This window comes from Glandiceps talaboti, chromosome 5, assembly GCF_964340395.1.
Source record: "Glandiceps talaboti chromosome 5, keGlaTala1.1, whole genome shotgun sequence".
Lineage (NCBI taxonomy): Eukaryota > Metazoa > Hemichordata > Enteropneusta > Spengelidae > Glandiceps > Glandiceps talaboti.
This window is the reverse complement of record NC_135553.1, coordinates 26,670,234-26,690,846: the sequence shown is the minus strand read 5'-3', so window position 1 is coordinate 26,690,846 and position 20,613 is coordinate 26,670,234. Positions and strand designations below refer to the sequence as shown.

The window sequence follows — 20,613 nt, the reverse complement described above, 5'->3', positions numbered from 1 at the left end:
TAATGTACTCGGTAAACGATCGTTCCTGAGGTTTAATTTACTTCAATATCCACGAGGAAAATATTTCGAGTCGGGGGACACCCCTTTCATGGCCCTCGCTTTAAACCCTCAATTCTTTTCATGCCCCCCCCCCCCCCATTTTCCATTTCCCCCCAGCCCCCGTACATTTTGCTCACAGCCTTATCAGTGGCACCTTTATAATTCCTGAATGTATAGATATGAAAGTAAGTTGCAATTCATGAGGCTGAGAATGCTGAGAATCCTGAAAGCCACGCCTACATTGCGTTGAGTGGCAGGAGGCTCATACGTCATTAAGCGATATTGCAAAAACCGCACTTTCATTCGTAATCCGTAATTGGAAGCACCATATGACAGATCACATAGTGATTAATAAATGGCCACAAAAAGAAGGGCGGAGAGGGTTTTATGTTTTCGAAAATTGAATGGTCTTGTGTACATTCACGTCCGATTTTTGAAAAAATCGCAATTGGGTGAAATTTATCCAGATATTTAGAAAACAGATATGGAGATTTTGTCTAAATATCTATATTGTATATGAGATTTTCAATAGGTATATCACTTGGCCACTTAATGTCACGGATTATTCATAATCATTCATGTTCGATTTTTGAAAAAAAAATCGCAATTGGTTGAAATTTATCCACATATTTAGAAAACACATATGGAGATTTTGCCTAAGTACTAGTATCTATATTCTATTTCAGATTTTCAATAGGTTTTTCACTTGGGCACTTAATGTCACGGTTTTTCACCACAAAATCAAACATTCAATTGATCAATTATCCAATCAAACAATCGATCAATCGATCGATCAATCAATCAATCAGTTACACGTACGCCTGCTTTTCCTGTGGTTGTACCTGCACAAATGAATTTGTCGGTGCATACCTCAGACTACTAGTACTACTTGTTATTGGTCTGAGTGCATACATAGTCAATGACAGACTCTGGTCAATGAAGAGTAACTTTGGACTACACCACTAGGATTGAGAGGGTTATAAGGTAACGGGTGGCGGTCACTTCATCCCAAAACAAATTCAATTCAACAGTATCGACTCAATATACAATGTATGCATTGAAAAAATGCTTTTAGGACTGTGTTATTTTAAAAGAACTTGAATTCAATAGTCTTGTACAGCTTCAGAGGACTGGGCATGTTTTACCTACGTTTTCTTCGACTCAATATGAACCATGTATAATTTAATACTTGAAAATTAATTTCAACCTATGATCATGTATTTCATTTCCGACCCTTTCCATGGATATAGTCATCCCACGGAATAATCTTAAACTTTTTCCAAATCCCCGCGTCTATGGTCCACCCCACCGCCCCTCCAATAAATTCGATAACGCCATGTGTGTTCAAAGGTTATCGAGCATGCGTGCTACAACGTAGTGTTTTAAGATGGCTGCCCCCTTGAAGAGCAAGTAAGTTTGGCTTGTTTCATCAAAATGTTATAAATTAAGCTGATTTCTTAATCGATATTGAAAACGAAAAGTTTCCGTTGTTCAAAAATTTGTATTGATGAAAATGAGATACAAGAATTCCTCCGTAGAACGGTACTTGTTTAGATGCCATCCGCGGAAGGAATACACGTGGTGCCGGGCATGGATGGTCCTGACGACCATCGTTTCGTTCCGTAGACATGGTACTTAGCTATTATGGTAGACGACTTCTCACTATCCGGTGTTTATGGCGCTTATGTGTCAATAGCAGTGTGGACTTTCATATCGCTTTAATATAAAACAGTCTCGCTGCACTACAGCTAGACTTAAATATTACATAATAGCGAAGTCCAGGGGCAAGCATGAGGTGGATGTGATGGACAGTCATAATATTAATAATACATGTATAAGATTTTCAATATATACATGATTGGGTTGCCATTCAACTCGTCCCAAAACCAACTCATCCCAAACCAAGTCGTCCAATCGCCAAGTCATCCCATGTTCAACTCGTCCCACGTCCATCTCATCCCACCTCCAACTCGTCCCAATAAGTACAAGATGGTGGTCAAAACCAACTCGTCCAATACAAATTATCCCGAGGCTATCTTGTTCCATGATCATCTCCTCCCGCTGTTATCTCATGTCATCCAGGAGCCTGAAATTCGTCCCAACAACGATACCCCAAGTACATAATACTCTGATTAGGTTAGTAAATGGCAGTAACAAAGAAACACATACATTCATGGTCCAGTATGCAGTAATGTAATACGTTAACGTATTGCAAACAACGTTGGCGTGCACTTCCAAAACCGTTTCAATACCATGAATTCATGCATTATAATAAAACAGCAACAGAAATAAAACCTAGTGAATTGACTGAGGTGTAGAATAGTATTTCAATTGGCTATCATTTGTTTCGCACCTCCCTGACATTGTTGAATATTAATTAGCACTGGTAAATCTCATGTAAATATCAGATACTTCGAATCGTTTCTGTGTTCATTAGTCGATTCTATTTTACATTGCACACTAAACAAGTCGAAAATGTTATTGTTGTCACATGGCCAAGGAATCCTCTATAGACCAACAACTAACATTGATTAGTTGTTTTTTTTCGAAATAGACAACAAATGTAGATAATTTTTAAGATGGGTGGGGGGGGGGGGGGTTAGAGCATAAACTTGTATGTCATCTAACTATACATCAATACATAGTGATCCCTGTGATTCTTATTTGGCAGTACTTTCATGATTTGTATACTTGTTGATTGTTTTTGTTGTAATTCTTTTGTGTTTGTTTGTGCATTCAACAAAATAAGGCCAGAGAGAGAGAGAGAGAGAGAGAGAGAGAGAGAGAGAGAGAGAGAGAGAGAGAGAGAGAGAGAGAGAGAGAGAGAGAGAGAGAGAGAGAGAGAGAGAGAGAGAGAGAGAGAGAGAGAGAGAGAGAGAGAGAGAGAGAGAGAGAGAGAGAGAGGGAGGAGGAGGGAGGGAGAGAGGTCCAAACAATAAAAAAAAAAAAAAAAAAAACTTTAATTGCAAAAGTACTGAGCAGATTGGGCTAAAATTTAATGGGCATGCATCTGGGGGCCGGGCATATAAGTGAAGAAATATTGAGCATATAATGATTCCATAAGTGATATGCAAAAAAAGTGTATGCAGATACATATATTGCAAAGATAACAGATTAATAGACAAGTGAATAAACATTCAAAAAATGTGCATAGCAACAGCCAAATGATAACGTATATTGCAAAGATAACAACAGGGATTAATAGCCAAATGAATAAACATTCAATAAATGTATACAAGTATAACTAGCAACAAGACCATATCCATAGCAACAGCCAAATGATCACGTATATTGCAAAGATAACAGGGATTCATAGACAAGTAAATGAACATTCAAAAAATGTATGCTACTAGATCTAACAACATGACCAAGTCCATAGCAACAGCCAAATCATTGTGTATATTGCAAAGATAACAACAGGGTTGGATAGGCAACTGGATAATCATTAAGCAAATGAACACTTATACCTAGTATGGATCAGCATGTGGATAAACATTTTCATAAACTGTACAGTTGTGCTGCAATGCCATTGGTGCTATTTTTTAATCAGTGAGGTTATTGAAGTTATGATATTAAAAGTGTGTTATGTTTAATTGATAGTTTTGCAGTCAGCACCAAGATTGATGCATTCTACACAGGAGGAAAAGTGCAGATAACACAGGATGGAAAACATATGTTCTGTCAGTGTAATGAGAAAATACAAATTCTGGAAATAGAATCTGGCAAAATCTCACAGTCTGTTACTCAGGTAGGTACAGTACATGTATGTGCACTTTATGTACACTTTATATAATATGTTCAATGGCCCAACCTACCCAAATTTCGGCTCCTTTAAATTTTTTTAATTTTTTATTTGTGGCTGCTGATGTCTGTAAAACAGTTGCTGGACTACAATGTCCACTTTGTTTCAAAATTATGTACGAGTATATCTTGATAATTTGTGAACAATAAATATGAACTAATGTATTGAAGTCAATTCCAAATTATACATTTGTATGATACCTGCTCTTGTATCTATCCATCTCTCTACATGACCCTGATGATGTATACAGGAATGGGATTGAAAGACAACAAAGCTGTTACACATGTACATGTATGTCCAATGTGCACAGTATTCCTGACAAGGGGAAGGGGGCTGAGGAGAAAATTAGTGTGGGGATTGCATCAAAATTCTGATAATTTGAAAGGGTAACTTGAAAAATTTTGCTCTTCATTTGCAAGACTTTTTGAAAAACTTAAACATAAACTTCAGGAGCAGTCATTTACCAAGTGTATATCTTTAAATTTCTTGTGGCTTTCTGTGTTACAAATAAATACACTTCATAGCCATATAGTATGTACTGCATAGTAAAATTGTATGACTAAGTGAAGTCTATGGCTTGATATTTTATGCCTCTAAATGGCCTCCTACATGGTCTTATTTTCAAAAATGTTTCTGCCATTGGAGTTGTCCCCTCCCAACCGGTAGCTATCATGGTGATAATGTATTTCCCCCTCATTAAGGTTGCTGGGGAGGATCTGCTTTCTAAGACCCCCCCCCCCCTACAGGTTAGCACTCATTATGAGATAATCTGTTTGTGTATGTGAAGCCCACATCCAATTGTAAAGAAATCTCAGTCATAGTCACTTGTCACTCTTATTTGTATGTACCATTGTACCAATGATGTATTGACATCTCCAGTGTACTTTATGCTGAGGGGGATGGGGTTGGGGTGGCTACAATAATTCATGAGTTTTATTTGATGGGCCTTGAAATGTTTTGAGAGGGTTAAGGGGGAGGAGCATTGACAATTGTATAGCCCATAAATTGAGCACATTCCCTAACTGTAGAACTGATGGTAAGAAATCATTTGCCATACAGACAAATAAACAAAGGGATAAAATCAACATAACATGAGTACCAAGTAAAATCAACTTAGTTTGCACATCCTTGCCCAACTATTGTAAAAAGAAAATCAACCTACCTACCTTTTTTTTTTTCATGTGTGTCACAGTTTGTCTAGCTTAGATAGTTATATTTTCCGTTGTTTACCATATGGTCTCTGTGTTATTGGTTTCTTCTCATTAGATGTACAGCCATTACAGATTGAAAGAACAGTTTTATATTGTCTATTTAAGCTGATATCAGTTTCCACATCCACTATTTCTCATGAGACTTCACATTTTCATGATTTTATTTGTTTTTTCTCAAATACGTGAAAAAAACTTGAAAATTTAGGGTCAGCAGTGAAATACTAGGTGGGTTGGGACCGTCAGCAGTGAAATACTAGGTGGGTTGGGTCAGCAGTGAAATACTAGGTGGGTTGGGACCGTCAGCAGTGAAATACTAGGTGGGTTGGGTCAGCAGTGAAATACTAGGTGGGTTGGGTCAGCAGTGAAATACTAGGTGGGTTGGGTCAGCAGTGAAATACTAGGTGGGTTGGGTCAGCAGTGAAATACTAGGTGGGTTGGGTCAGCAGTGAAATACTAGGTGGGTTGGGTCAGCAGTGAAATACTAGGTGGGTTGGGTCAGCAGTGAAATACTAGGTGGGTTGGGTCAGCAGTGAAATACTAGGTGGGTTGGGTAATTGGAACCAAACAATTTTTTTTAGGCCTTAAGAGAAGATTATGACCTGGCAAATAATTTTGTTTCTACCACTGAGGCCAAAGTTTCTACCACTGAGGCCAATGTTCAGTCTTTCCAATATTTTACCAGGGATGTGTTTGATTATGCATCTCTTGGGAGCCTCAGACCAGAGTAAATGATGTCACTTAGGCATCTCGGGTCAGTGAAAATCAAACACATGTTATTGCATTTGGGGTACCTCTTGGAACCCATGATTAAATCCACAATTCACAATAAATAAATTGGTTTGACTTTTGAAAACATTGTAGACACTTTTGAAAGTGCAAAAAATGATTTCCTCACTAAATATAGAGCGATATCCTCAAAATATCCTATAATTCTATTCAGAATTGATAAAAATAACCAACCACATGTCATCCTCATCTTGGGTTAGGTCAGGTCAATCCTCATGCTGCCCCAGTTTCATGCGGAGTGTCGACTTGGGGCACCCCGAGTTTGATGTCATGTAGTGGGGCAACTTGGGGCAACTTTAGGTGCCTAGAGGCTCCTAGGTTTGCATAATTGAATTTGAATAAAGCCCTGGGTTCCTCACTAAGATTACAATATATGGAGAATGGTATGAAAATCTATGCAAGTTTTAGTTTCCTTCCTCTTGTTATCAGAGTTCCTAAAACAAAAGAAAAACACATCTTTCACAATACCATTTTAGTCTCTGATCAAAGTACAACAACTTCATTGCATGTTGTTTAGAAATCACTAAAGATTTCATATTTTTTTACTTGCATTCACAGGATGATGAAGATGAAATCACATGCTTTGCAGTAAGCCCTGATGACCAGGTATAGTGTTCATAAACTACATTGCTTGTCACATATACTATGGAGAAATCAAAATCTCTATGTTTGCAATAATATTTTGTATGATGCCTCGGCACACTTTGCCCAAATACCTAAATACCTTCTATAATGGAATGTTATAAATGTAGTATGGTGAAGTCTGTCCCAGTCTGTGTGTGTCATTCTGTGCCATTGTTTTTTAGCTCCCAACAGGCTCCTCCTGGAGGGGGGAGGGTGGGGGGGGCTATTACATTGGGTTCTGTCTGTGTGTTCATGTGTGTATGCCTGCGTTCACCCATATATCTCTGGATGCAGCAACTGATTTCAATGAAACCTGGCACAAAGATAACCAATTCCACACTGCTCCAAAACGGGAGTAAACAAACTCTCCAAAGTTGGAGGTTTCTGAACTTATGATTATTGATGAGATAATATGGAAGTCATGAACTTGGCTTGAGGAAGGTTCTACTATGGGTACATTTCTACCTAGGTCCATAGCTCTAGAGACATATTTTGGACTTTGTTAGAACATAAACATCTCAATGATGGACAGCTCTATAAATCTGTAATCTGTTGATTTTAAGCTTGTTAGATTCAAGAGTTCATCAGATATCAGCAATCTTGCTGTATGCTTAAAATTGGTTCGTTTTTTGTTGCTTGATCATCAAGCAATCATGGTCTTTTTTGACAGTGCTTTTCTCGACGTATTTTTGTCTTCAAATATATATTTTTTGTAAGGTTGCAGTATTGAAAGTAAATTTCCATTGATGTATATAATACATGAAGATTGGACAATGGGGAATACTTTTTAGCACAACTTCAGTAGTGCTATAGGCATGGCAGAGTGTCTGTCTGTCTATCTATCTGTCTATCTGTCTGTCTGTCCATGTGTGTGTGTGTGTGTGTGTGTGTGTGTGTATGTGTATACACAACTTAAGTCAAAAACCTCTGGACCAATTGCCATGATATTTGGTAGGTGTATTACCTTGGGTGTCTAGTTGGAAAAGTGTTCAAATCGAAATGATCGCCCCACCTTTGTGTGATTTGGGTAAAAAAAATATGATTTTTGGTCAAAAAACTTAAACTCAAAAGTACTGGGCAGATTGGTCTGAAATTTGGTGGGAACATTCTTAAGGGTGTTTAGATTAAGAAATGTTCAGAAATGATCCCATCAGTTATATGCAAATTAGGGCTAAAAATGTGTCTATGTGGTCAAAAATCTTCCAAAACCACTGAGCAGATTGGGCTGAAATTTAATGGGGGGTTGCATCTGTAGGTGTATAGATGACGCAATATTAAGCATATTATATCTCATCAGTGATATATGCAAATTAGGTGTAAAAATGTGAATTGGGTCAAAAACTTGTATCTCAAATAGTACGTGGACAATGAGACTTAAACTTGGTAAGATATTTCTAGAAGTGTTATTCTGCAGATTTTCATCAAAAGATTTTGACACAATTGGCCCTCGCAACCATGACCACACCCTTAGCAACAATCAAATTGCAGTATATGTTGATTAAATAACAACATCATCTGATAGGCAAGTGAGTAAACATTCAAAAAATGTATGCAAATATCCATAGCAACCATGTCCACGCCCATAACAACAGTCAAACGGTTGTGTATTTCACTAAGATAACGGATTCAAAGATAAGTGAACGAACATTCAAAAACTATGCAAAAATGTCTAGCAACAAGACCGCACCCATGGCAACAGCCAAATGATCACAGATATTGCAAAGATAACAACTGGGATTAATAGACAATTGAATAAACATTGAAGAAATGTATGTAAATGTGCCTAGCAACAAGACCATGCCCATAGTAACAGCTAAATGATTGTGTATATTGCAACGATAACAACAGGGTTGGATAGGCAACTGGATAATCATTCAGCAAATGCACACTTATACCTAGCATGGATCAGCATGTGGTTAAACATTTTAAAAAAAAACCTGTACAGTTGTGCTACTGTACAATGCCATTGGTGCTATTTTTAATGCCACCATGTGTATATACGAATGAAAGCACACCAAGCATGGATGCTCTGATACCTAGCATTTTTCATTCAGTTTTATTCAAACACAATTATGATTCCCAAATAGTTTTCAGATTTAAAAGAAATAATGCATAAAATTACATGGTATTTCCAATGAAATGTGGAAGTTTTTTATGAAAGTAGGAAACGTATATAGAGCAATTAGATATCCAACTAACAATGAATATCACATGATGACAATGTCTATCAAGTACAGACTAGTCGACTAGTATAGTGAACTTATTAGTAACAGTGATTGAACATGAAGGTAGCTTTAGTTTAGTTCTTATTAAATATTGTAACTCTGGTGGTTTTTGCTGTGTATTTAGTAAACCATAGACCTGCCTCGTGGTTGGAAGGTCTATGAGTAAACCAAAGTGAGAATAGCTAAAACTATCCAGTTTTTGACTACTGAAAATTAAAAGGAAAACATGCTAGTCCCCTAAAATACCTCTGACGTACAACTTTTTGAAATTAGGTGTGCTGTCAATTCCTAGATTGTATGGTTTGGGATGATCACTACGAAGATAAGAACCTGTTTTGGGGACTTCATCACACAGCTACATTTGCTATCTGTTGAACAAGCCCACAGGCTATGCAAATTGGTGAGCAGGACCAGAATGTAATGTCATTCCTTGGTGCACGCCTGCGCAGATTTCAAATTCATTCGGGTCATTTCAACTGCGACTGTGCAGTTTATCGATATTGTATACTTCCGATTTGGAGTGGTGTGGACATGATAACACATTATGTGAGAGATATGCACAATGTTTTCTTGTTGCGATAAAATCAAATATGGCCTAATGGCAGCCATACTTGTTGTAAAATTTCTCAATTTACAGCATATATTAACTTATGAGGTGTAACACATAGTAATACCATTCAAATGCCTACACCCATAGTATCAAAGATGAGCATTCTTGTAATACCTTGATGTGACCTTCAAGGTCAAAGAGCCAAATTTGGTTTATCTTCATAGCTTTTTTAGTCAAATATTTGATGATGGTATTGTAATCATGACTTGGATTTTTACCATGTCAGACATATCATGCATATGTACCTATGTATGTCACTTTATACTTTCTCCACCTTGACCTGCATAACAAATGGAAGCCATATTTGAGATAGTAAAGCACATTTTGCCTTTTTTCCTCCAAAAGTTTGATACATACTGAAACGATTCAAGTGTCTAACCTCACATTATCGATGGTAATTTTTCTGGTGAGAACTAAACCTTTGGCCGTGACGTTTTTCAAATCAAAATAACTAAAATGAGTTACGAAAGGCATTCTGTTATATAAGATGTTAGCTTTTATTGCACTTGTTTTGACCAAAGAGTAGTTCATTTTCAATATCTCATCCAACATTGTCACAAACTATTTTACCACTGTGATGTACAGAAGATATGTATGATTCAGACTCATTCTCATTTGCATTTTATTATAATATCTAATATTTGGTAATTTGTTTGATGACTTTAGATGTTACTTACATGATGTTGAAATAATTCTATATCTTGTCTGTAGACTCTGGTTATTGCCGCCCGGAATCTTTTACTCCGACAATGGGAATGGCAGACAAAAACATGCAAAAGAACATGGAAGGTAAGGGAGCCTTTCGTGGAAACTCAGTCACATTCTTAGAAATTGTGTCAATTCCAAGTGTGTAATGAGTCAAGTTCTGAGAATTGTAGTCACTTGCTTGTGAAATGTTTCTTTTCATGGAACATTTGTGTTATTGAAAAGCACTCGTTTCTTGGAAAGTCACTTTCCTGGAAAGCATGTTGTTAACTCAAATGTACCAGATTCTTGGAAATAATTGTCAGACGCCAGGAAAGTACTGAATTCTTGGAAGCTTGGATGGTTTCCAGAAAATATTCCAGGTTCATGTACATGCATATATTGACAATTAAAGAAAATACTATGGCCCCTTTCCTAGAAAAATCAACAGATTGTACAGAAGACATGGCATGTATTTATTGCAGATTGAATTTTCCTGGATGTTTTAAAAGGAACAATGAAGTAACATCTGCTAAATTTGATGCAGTCAGAAATAATGGCCCATCTTTAATAGTATAGTACTGGTATTATATAGATATACTGTAACTGTATGCATAATGGCCCACGTTAGTATAGTACTGGTATTATATAGATATATATGTACTGTAACTGTATGCATAATGGCCCACGTTAGTGTAGTACTGGTATTATATAGATATACTGTAACTGTATGCATAATGGCCCACCTTAGTGTAGTACTGGTATTATATAGATATACTGTAACTGTATGCATAATGGCCCACCTTAGTATAGTACTGGTATTATATAGATATATTGTAACTGTATGCATAATGGCCCACCTTAGTATAGTACTGGTATTATATAGATATATTGTAACTGTATGCATAATGGCCCACGTTAGTGTAGTACTGGTATTACATAGATATACTGTAACTGTATGCATAATGGCCCACCTTAGTGTAGTACTGGTATTATATAGATATACTGTAACTGTATGCATAATGGCCCACGTTAGTGTAGTACTGGTATTACATAGATATACTGTAACTGTATGCATAATGGCCCACGTTAGTATAGTACTGGTATTACTTAGATATACTATAACTGTATGCATAATGGCCCACCTTAGTATAGTACTGGTATTACATAGATATACTGTAACTGTATGCATAATGGCCCACCTTAGTATAGTACTGGTATTACATAGATATACTGTAACTGTATGCATAATGGCCCACCTTAGTATAGTACTGGTATTACATAGATATACTGTAACTGTATGCATAATGGCCCACGTTAGTGTAGTACTGGTATTACATAGATATACTGTAACTGTATGCATAATGGCCCACCTTAGTATAGTACTGGTATTATATAGATATACTGTAACTGTATGCATAATGGCCCACGTTAGTGTAGTACTGGTATTACATAGATATATTGTAACTGTATGCATAATGGCCCACCTTAGTATAGTACTGGTATTATATAGATATACTGTAACTGTATGCATAATGGCCCACCTTAGTATAGTACTGGTATTATATAGATATACTGTAACTGTATGCATAATGGCCCACGTTAGTGTAGTACTGGTATTATATAGATATACTGTAACTGTATGCATAATGGCCCACGTTAGTGTAGTACTGGTATTACATAGATATATTGTAACTGTATGCATACTTAGAAAACAACTATATAAGGTAGCAATTACAAATAGATGTACATGATGAAAACAATGGCAAATTTCACAGTCACCCAGTTGGAACCAAAAGTTGATAGTATAACATAGATAATATAGATGGTGAAAGTGAAAGCATGTTGATTTCAAGAAAGGCTTGTCACATTCCTAGAAAATGTGAGATTCTTGGAAAGCAGAAATTGATCAGTGAAATATCATTTGAAAGATTGCACAAAAAGGTGTGATGGAGTAATACCGATACCACTGATCAATTTCTTTGAGTAATACTGATACCACTGATCAATTTCTTTTACCACAAAAATACACCAACACGATGAAAAGTGTGATAAGTTCTCGTGATAAAACTGGGTCCAGAGAACTGAATACTAATGTGATGAAGATAGCTGCTCATAAGAAAATAAATTGAATGCGATTCATAGGTGGATTGTGTACTGTTTTGATACATGTTTGCACAGCCGAGCCATTGCATTTTGTCAAACGTGCAGTAGTAGTTTCCATTCAAATCTGCCACAAAGGTGACATACTATAGTGGCCATAAAGAACATCACTTTGTTCATGTCACACTGCTTCTATTTATTACAGAAGATAGTAACACAGGTTGATTTTATCCTGTATTGTTTTACCAACAGGCTATCCATACAATGCCTATATCAAGTATGGTATTTGACAGTACATCCACTCTGCTAGCAACAGGAGGGAGTGATAGCACAATTAAAATCTGGGATATCATCAAGCAGTATTGGACTCACAACCTGAAAGGCTCTCAAGGTGTTGTCAGGTAATGACAGTTACTTAGTAACCATGGAAACAATTCATAACAGGCTGTACTCAAGAAAACACAAGTAATTGTAAGACATTGTTCCTACTGAAGTCATTGAAATTGGGTATTTAGTATTAATCCAATCTTTCAGCATGTCAATTCCCACTGTATCAGTACAGTCCATCTACTAAGGTATTTTCAATGATATGGTCGATAACGTCATATTGAACATGTGTTTTGTGACAATACAGCGTATGCCGGTTATCTAACTTCCGATAGTTTCGCAGGAAAGTATCGCGAGAGGGCGCACCATATCTGACAAAGTGAGGGCCAGAATTTTCGTCATGGCATCTAATAGTATGGCGATGTATGAAGCTGTCAACAAAATGGGCGTAAAAGAACTCTGTGCATTCATAAAAGAGAGGAAAATTACTTCTAAATCTACTAGATATCTCCAGAAATGCTGTCAACCATGGTCTTCAAACACTGGAAAATGATGATTTTCTGAGAGAACAGAAGAGGAGACGAATAGTGGATATCGGGCATCAAAAGATAGAACTAATTGACAGCGGAAACATTGAAAGTTGGATGGAGGACCTTTGAAATATACCCGATGTAGACATGATAAACATCTTTCTTTACCTTACTGGTGTCTGTTGCTGGACAAAAGAACGATTAGAAAATTACAAATCTGACAACAGCTTCCAATCTGATTAAAATCCAGGTTCTTCAGCAATATTTGAAATCTAAAGCTGTCTGGAATGATTAATGTTTATGATGCCATGTGCAGTGTTGTAGACAAGTCATATTAAGTTATTTATTTATCATTGTCAAATTCTAGTCATGTCTTTTATAATCAATGCAAATGATAAAACTATTACTGCAGTTCAAACAACAAGAAAAAGTGTCGTTCAAATCACTGATGATTGTGTTACTAAATCCCAATCCATTGTAAATGATGTATACAGTATTGAATATAGGCAACAACAGGGCACAGTCAGTATGTGGATATACAAAGAAATGACACATAAACTGTACAGTTGTGCTACAATGCCATTGATGCTGTTTTTTTTTGTGTTGACAGCATTGTGCAATATCATCCTGACATATCCAGACTTCAGCTATTCTCTGCAGCTGATGATTATAAAATACGAATATGGGATTTACAGACTAGCAGGTAAGAGCAAGTTACATACCTTTGTGTCTTTTTGAGAGTGACATTTTCAAATTTGTTTCCCTCATGGTGTGATAAGGTTGTCAAAATGTATGTAGACTGAATGGGCCAGTTCATATTAGTAATTGCATTTTTATTACTTTGGTGTTGCCACTTGAATCAAGTAATAAGTGCAGTTGTTCTGTCTAGAAGAAACCAGCTGCAGTTTATGTAAAGGTTAGTGCAGTTGTTCTGTCTAGAAGAAACCAGTTTATGTAAAGGCTGTACACATTGAGTATTGCATATGTACGTGTATCTCTCTTTCTTGCTTTGCCAATATATTTAGCCCCCAATGGGCAAAGTTTAAGGGGGGGGGGGGGGCTATTATGTTGTGTTTAGCCGTATGTCTGTATATCAGCATGTGGATAAACAGTTTGAAAAAAAATTAATAACACAAAGATTGCACAGTTATGCTACAATGTCATTGGCGCTATTTTTAAATTTTAGTAACATGGTAGTTCTTTTTATCGGTCTTTTTAGGTGTATTGCAAGTTTAGACAGTCACTTTAGTGCCATTACTGCGTTTGCATTCTCTGAAGATGGTGACACCATGTTAAGTTCTGGGAGAGATAATGTGGTGGTTGTGTGGAACCTTACTGACAACACTGCTAAAAAGACTGTCCCTGTATATGAGGTAAGAAAATGCAAATAGACAATGATCCTCTTTATCTGTAAATTTCAATAAAATCAAGTTGGTTTTATTCTGAAGTGATAAAAATCTTAAATTTGCACTCGTTTTTTTAAGTGACAAAGAATACAAAATGTTTCTTAAAGTAGGGTTTTAGTACAATCTAATTAAAATCCAATGTAGATGTCGGCTAATCGTTCATTGCTATTTTACCTTCGTTATTTTGGCTGAATTGACCTTCTTGGTACATGTTTACATTTTTTTTAGCCTAATCGCCTCCTCTACATCTGAACTGGCACACATGCAAACGAATTTCTGCTCAGTGAGACACACAGCCAATCAGGTTGCATCTTACTTGTCATGGGCATACATGTAATGAATGTCTTACTATGTCCTGTCATTGTCCATGGTCTTCAATAGTGTAATGGGGGGAGATTGGGGGGTGGGGGGGGTGGGGGGTGGGGGGTTACATGGTAGTTCTTTTTATCGGTCTTTTTAGGTGTATTGCAAGTTTAGACAGTCACTTTAGTGCCATTACTGCGTTTGCATTCTCTGAAGACGGTGACACCATCGGGGGGACATCTTTGTATGTTAGAGAAGAGTAGACATTGATATGTTATGAACTTGTCAACTAATTATAAGACCATATCGTAGACACAAAATAACAGTGCATTTATGTAGGAGGGTAGGTGGGGGTAAGTCTTTGGATGTAGACTTGTTTCATGCTAGTAAGATAATATGTGGATTCAGTCATCTTTTCCTTTCTTTCTACCTGCTCAAAAAATACTGAAATATCTCCAAATTTTATAATTTGCAGACCGTTGAAGGAATTGTATTGCTGCCTTTGAAGAATTTTCCAACCTTTCATGTCAATGATACTGAGCTACATTTTATCACAGCTGGCAGTAAAGGTAACAAAATATTCTCTATATAAGAGATATAAGAGGTTTTACACAGAAAGGAGTAAGCACTCAGGATTCATGAATATTCATTGTGCAACCATATTAGTTCTGCTGACTCCCATGATGCAATAGCCCATAGCAAAGATCTTATAAGGGCATAAGATCAACATCAAGTAATTGTTGGTAATGACGTACAATCATGAAATGACTTTCCAGAACCCATATTTTATGACAGTGTCTTTATTTCCTTAAGTGGTGTTCCCCTTTAACAGTAAGGTGTCAATTATGACAGTTTTAAAACTATGAACTACATTGAGTACATTTTGCAGATCTTGCTGTGTTTCAACAATGAAAATCATATCATCTGATCAGTATATACAGGAGAGTAGAAAACATAGGAACAGTTCAACATCATCATCACTTAGACTATTATATAAAGAAATCATTTGCCAGTTGGCCTAACCCTCTATAACTTCTACTATTTGTGTATTCAGAATCATTCTATAGGGGGAGAGAGGTTTTCACCTTGTATTGTCTTATACCAGTGTTACATGTAAACAATAGGGAACTTGCAAACCCGCCATGTTGAATGTTGCATCATGGGAAATGTGATAATAAATACTAATAAATTGGTACTGTAAACAATACTTTTACATTGTTTGCAACCACGAATGGTCAATTCATATTTTACCCTGACTATTGTGGGAGATTTTTTTATCGGTAGCTCCAGATTAGGTATTACGATAACCACAGATAATCCCATAGTCCTTTGTGTCTGAGCATGCTCAGTCTGGATTGCAAGTTCCCTATTCTAAAATATAACCACCATTTTTGACACATGATTTGGTATTTTCATACATATTACAGATGACATTCATAATTTTACCATCAATGCCATTACTGATAAATCTTTCTACAAAGTGATGCTCTGTCAACTATAAAGTCAAAAGCTTTTTTTGTAATCGATAAAGGCATGATATACAGACCTTGACTTTGAACTCTATGTTCAAAGTCACATGACCCAAATATTCAAAGTGTTCATGTATACCACTGACATGTAAGTGGTTTCAAATAAACTTGCCATAACTGTAGTCCAATTATGTACATCACTTATTTCATGACCTTCACAATAGAGACTGAATGATGGCCATATTTGTTGTAAAAGTTCAGAATGTGAGTACGTAATTTAAACTGTTGAGAGAGTCTTACATGTATGTCTTGGACAAAGACTTGTTTTGCATATTGCATATTAATTGATAATTTTAGGTCACAATGTCATAAAAACACAATTTCTGAATGATTTAATCATGGACCTATACATATAGCATGGGTGTGTACATGTACATGTACTGTTACATTCAATTTTCAAATGTATGAAAATATCCTCACAGTACATACATGTATCATTACAACTGCATTATGATCATTTTAAAGATGAATTTTTATTATACTTTCAGTTATTTGTACCAGTAATAACAGTCCAAGCTCAAAATTAACAGTAGTCCAGGACACGTAGACTACTAACCATTGTATCTAGACTACCAAATTAGCAGTAGTCCAGGATACATAGACTACTAAATATTGTATCTAGACCACCAAATTAGCAGTAGTCCAGGACACATAGACTACTTAACATTATGTCTTGACTACCAAATTAGCAGTAGTCCAGGACACATATATGTAGCCTACTAAACATCATATCTAGACTACCAAAGGTTGTCTGTCAGTCCAATGTAAACCAATAGAAATTACTATAGCTGAAACAATTCACTACTAAACATATCAAAGTTAAATTCAAACCCTTCATGTATACATTAAACTCGATACTAAGATTCTATTGATGTCCATCTGATTTTAGCATACATGGATACTAAATGTCTATTTCTCACTAGGTGTGTTGAGGGTATGGAATAGTAGAAGCGCTCAGTGTGTGTACACACAGAGTAACAGTATAACAGCCCAGCCACAGTCCTCATCTAGTAATGGTAGTCATGGAGATGAAACACTAGGTAGCATCACACAGCTCCAGATGTGTCAATCACTGAATGCTATCTCTGTGGTAACCTTTGACCACAACATAGTTCTCTACAAGTCTGATGATTTTGAGCTTATCAAACAGGTAAAAGTAGTATCATTGTATTGTGTATGTTACATGTGAAAGTTAGAGGTCTTTAAAGAGCCTACTACACAGCCTCTGGTGTTTGAACATTTTACAGCGAGTGCTCCCCATATGTATATTCTATACATTCAAATTACAACATCAACTGTCATGTCACTGTTCTTGTTTTACCTTCTTAGTTCAGTTCTATGAATGTAAGGAGATTTTAACTCCATTATTTCACAGAAATGCCCTTTCCAAGGATTGTTCCATTCTTTCATTCTTGATAACCTTTTGTCTTTTTTCAATTTGCCATGACTGAAATTTTATTCCTGTATGTAAGAGCTTATGCTTGTTACCTGTTCTTATTTTACTATTTTTGTAGCTTCCATGAGCTTCCACATATTTATTTATTTTTTGCCACCAACATATCTTTATCTCTTTATTTACATAAAATTGTATTTTTTTGTTGTTATTGTGAAACTCGTACCCGCCCAATTTTGTCTTAATTATTTGCAGGTCTGGTCTATGGACCTTGATTAGTTTCCTAGGGAACTATTTCAATGGCCCTCACCAAAAATGTTCTTTCTGTTGCTTTCAAATTGTGTGTATATATTTTTCTTCTCTGGTGGAATAACATTTCAATTCAATAATACACCATGTTAATACATGTTGAACTTTCTTAACTTTTCATCACAACTAGTCTTTGACTAAGAGTCATTTTTTCTTTGGCTGAACAAAGAAGAACATTTGGATATCATTAGCCTTTATTAATTCCCAATATTAATCCCAAAAAGTTCAGCCAAGGATAATATGAGTGACCTAAGAGTCTTATGAAACATAGTGACAAAAACCTCAAAATCACAGCTTAACGAAGAAAAAATATTATTACACATTACACCTCCACAAGCACAGTTTATGAAAAGTAACAATGGCAATTTGGAATGTTTGAAGTTACATTTTGTGTTCTATCAAACCAGTGAAGTAAAGACGAGTTGTTGCAACATAGAACAACCAAATGTGTTCAACCTTGCTTGTGTGTGGTATTGAGTTGTTCTCTTGTCTTGTCTGTACAGTTTGTAGGTTACAACGATGAAGTACTGGATATCAAGTTTATGGGAGAAAAGGAGACACATATCGCTGTAGCAACTAACAGTGAACAACTACGAATCTTTGAACTTTCAACTTTGAACTGTCAGCTCCTAACAGGCCATTCAGGTATAGAAATAAAATTGATTTTAACAAAGAATTGTGGAAGGAATGTTGAGCGCAAGGCAACAAGCACTGTGAGACATATATAAGTACAAACAGCACTTTCTCTTGTTTTTATACTCAGTTTCTCATTATTTGTCAGATTTCAAATTGTTGTCTTTGTTTCATTTCTTTCACAGATATTGTCTTATCAATAGATGTATTAAAAGGTGGTCTACTTATGGTTAGCAGTTCCAAGGTAAAAACACCTGTAACATTGCCTCTCCTCCATGATAAATAAATAAAATAAAATAAATAAATAACAAACAAACAAACAAATAAATAAATAAATATAAAGATGACATGACAAGAGTTAAATTATGACATACAAAAAAGAAAAAACTTTGAGAACTTAATAATTAAAAATAGCACAATGGTATAGTAGCATAACTGTAGTTTATGATCCAGCTGTGTTGCTATCAATGCAATATACACCATCACTTTGTGGTTGCTATGGGCAGTGTCTCAGAAGCTGGGTGACTATATGTCAATTTCTTTAAAAGTTTATCCACTTGCCTAATCATTAGTCATCTTTGAAATATACACCATCTTTTGACTGTTGCTATGGGCATGGTCTTGTTGCTGGGCATATTTGCATACATTTTTGGGACGCTTATCCAATAATTTTATCTTCACAAAATACTGTAGCTAAGGCTGTAGCTAAGGACATGGTTATGGTTGCTAAGGTCTGTTGTGTCATTGTCTTGATCAGTTTATCAAAGTGTCTGATTTGTTCCTATGTTTGTCACCATCCAGGATAGTACAGTACGGCTATGGAGGATGGACCCTACAAGTGGACAAGTTGAATGTGTTGCTATTGGCGCTGGTCATACACATGCTGTAGGTACAGTGACATCCTCCAGGTAAGAAGTGTGAGGAGTGTGGGAATATATGATAATAATAACTGTAATTAGCATAGCATTAGCATACTATGAAAATGACAGATGTGGTTACTTTGCATGACTCTGTATATTCACAGTCTGACTGGTGATACTATAGTAATCTTGTGTTCTTTATCATCAAGGTCACAGTTTTATGTAAACAAAATCTAGGAAACATTATTATAGCGAGATTAAGTAGAGCTTACAAGAACAAGATGTCAACAGGAACAACATCGTTTTGTGTTGTATGTCATCAAAATTTGCCAGTATATGAGGCATTCAATTCTTGTCAGCAAGCCATCTTTGACAAGACGCATGAATTCAAGAGCAAATGTTGGTGTAATTAGCCTCTTGCTGTAGTAAAATTCCACTGGTAATTAATTTAAAATATACTCATCAATTTTCTTGCAGCATATACTCACATAGTTATTCTTGTCTTTTTTGTTATTCAAAATTAATTTGTTTTTATTTTGGAAGAGGGGAAGTTTAACATATTATGATGGAGCATTGAGTCAAAACAAAATTTCCCAAATATATCACTTGAAAATTGCACATGTCTGTTTTTGCCATACCAAGTTTGAGATGTCAATGAGAAGCTGTTTCTCATTGATGTCTTGTTTTCAAAGGTCAGTTTATTTTTTCTCATAATTGAAGTAACCATCAATTTTCCCATGTACCACAAAGCAGAAGGCTAGTTCAACTGCCATTGTCATATGATCTCCTTCAGATTATCATCAAAGTTCCTTGCAAGTGGAAGCCAAGACTGTACTCTGAAAGTATGGGCAATACCAGAACATTTCCCAGAACAGCAAAGTTCTGTGATGTCTCTACATGTCAAACTTACTGAAAGAGCACATGAAAAGGTAAGGGATCAGTAATACAGAGGTAAAACTGACATTTAGAAATTAGGAACAGACAGGGGAAGTCTGGTATGAGTTGTATGGATATATTTGCCCCCCCCATTGGGCACCAACCGGAAGGGGATGATATGCTGGGTTCCATCCATCTGTCCAACCCTCCAACCGTCCGTGGCCAATGGGTTCACCCTCATATGTCAGACATGCACCAACTGATTTCAATCAAACCTGGCGCAAAGGTAATATACAATGGGGTTGAATGGCAGACATATTGTATACAGTCTGTAGCATTTATGTGTTCCCAATATGTTTCAAA

At 36.2% G+C, this 20,613-nt stretch overlaps 1 protein-coding gene across 1 annotated transcript in view; it reads left to right on the top strand.

The window, feature by feature from the left end:
- Positions 1-1,426: 1,426 nt before the first annotated feature.
- The window catches only part of LOC144435094 (transducin beta-like protein 3), a 43,344-nt gene continuing 24,157 nt past the window's right edge, over positions 1,427-20,613 (top strand). The window contains exons 1-13 of the mRNA XM_078123651.1: positions 1,427-1,449; positions 3,640-3,787; positions 6,397-6,444; positions 10,009-10,086; positions 12,337-12,485; positions 13,552-13,644; positions 14,161-14,314; positions 15,126-15,219; positions 17,103-17,329; positions 18,385-18,526; positions 18,700-18,758; positions 19,316-19,422; positions 20,168-20,303. Of these exons, the coding sequence (XP_077979777.1) occupies positions 1,427-1,449; positions 3,640-3,787; positions 6,397-6,444; positions 10,009-10,086; positions 12,337-12,485; positions 13,552-13,644; positions 14,161-14,314; positions 15,126-15,219; positions 17,103-17,329; positions 18,385-18,526; positions 18,700-18,758; positions 19,316-19,422; positions 20,168-20,303 (1,458 nt within the window). The remainder of the gene's footprint in view (positions 1,450-3,639; positions 3,788-6,396; positions 6,445-10,008; positions 10,087-12,336; positions 12,486-13,551; positions 13,645-14,160; positions 14,315-15,125; positions 15,220-17,102; positions 17,330-18,384; positions 18,527-18,699; positions 18,759-19,315; positions 19,423-20,167; positions 20,304-20,613) is intronic.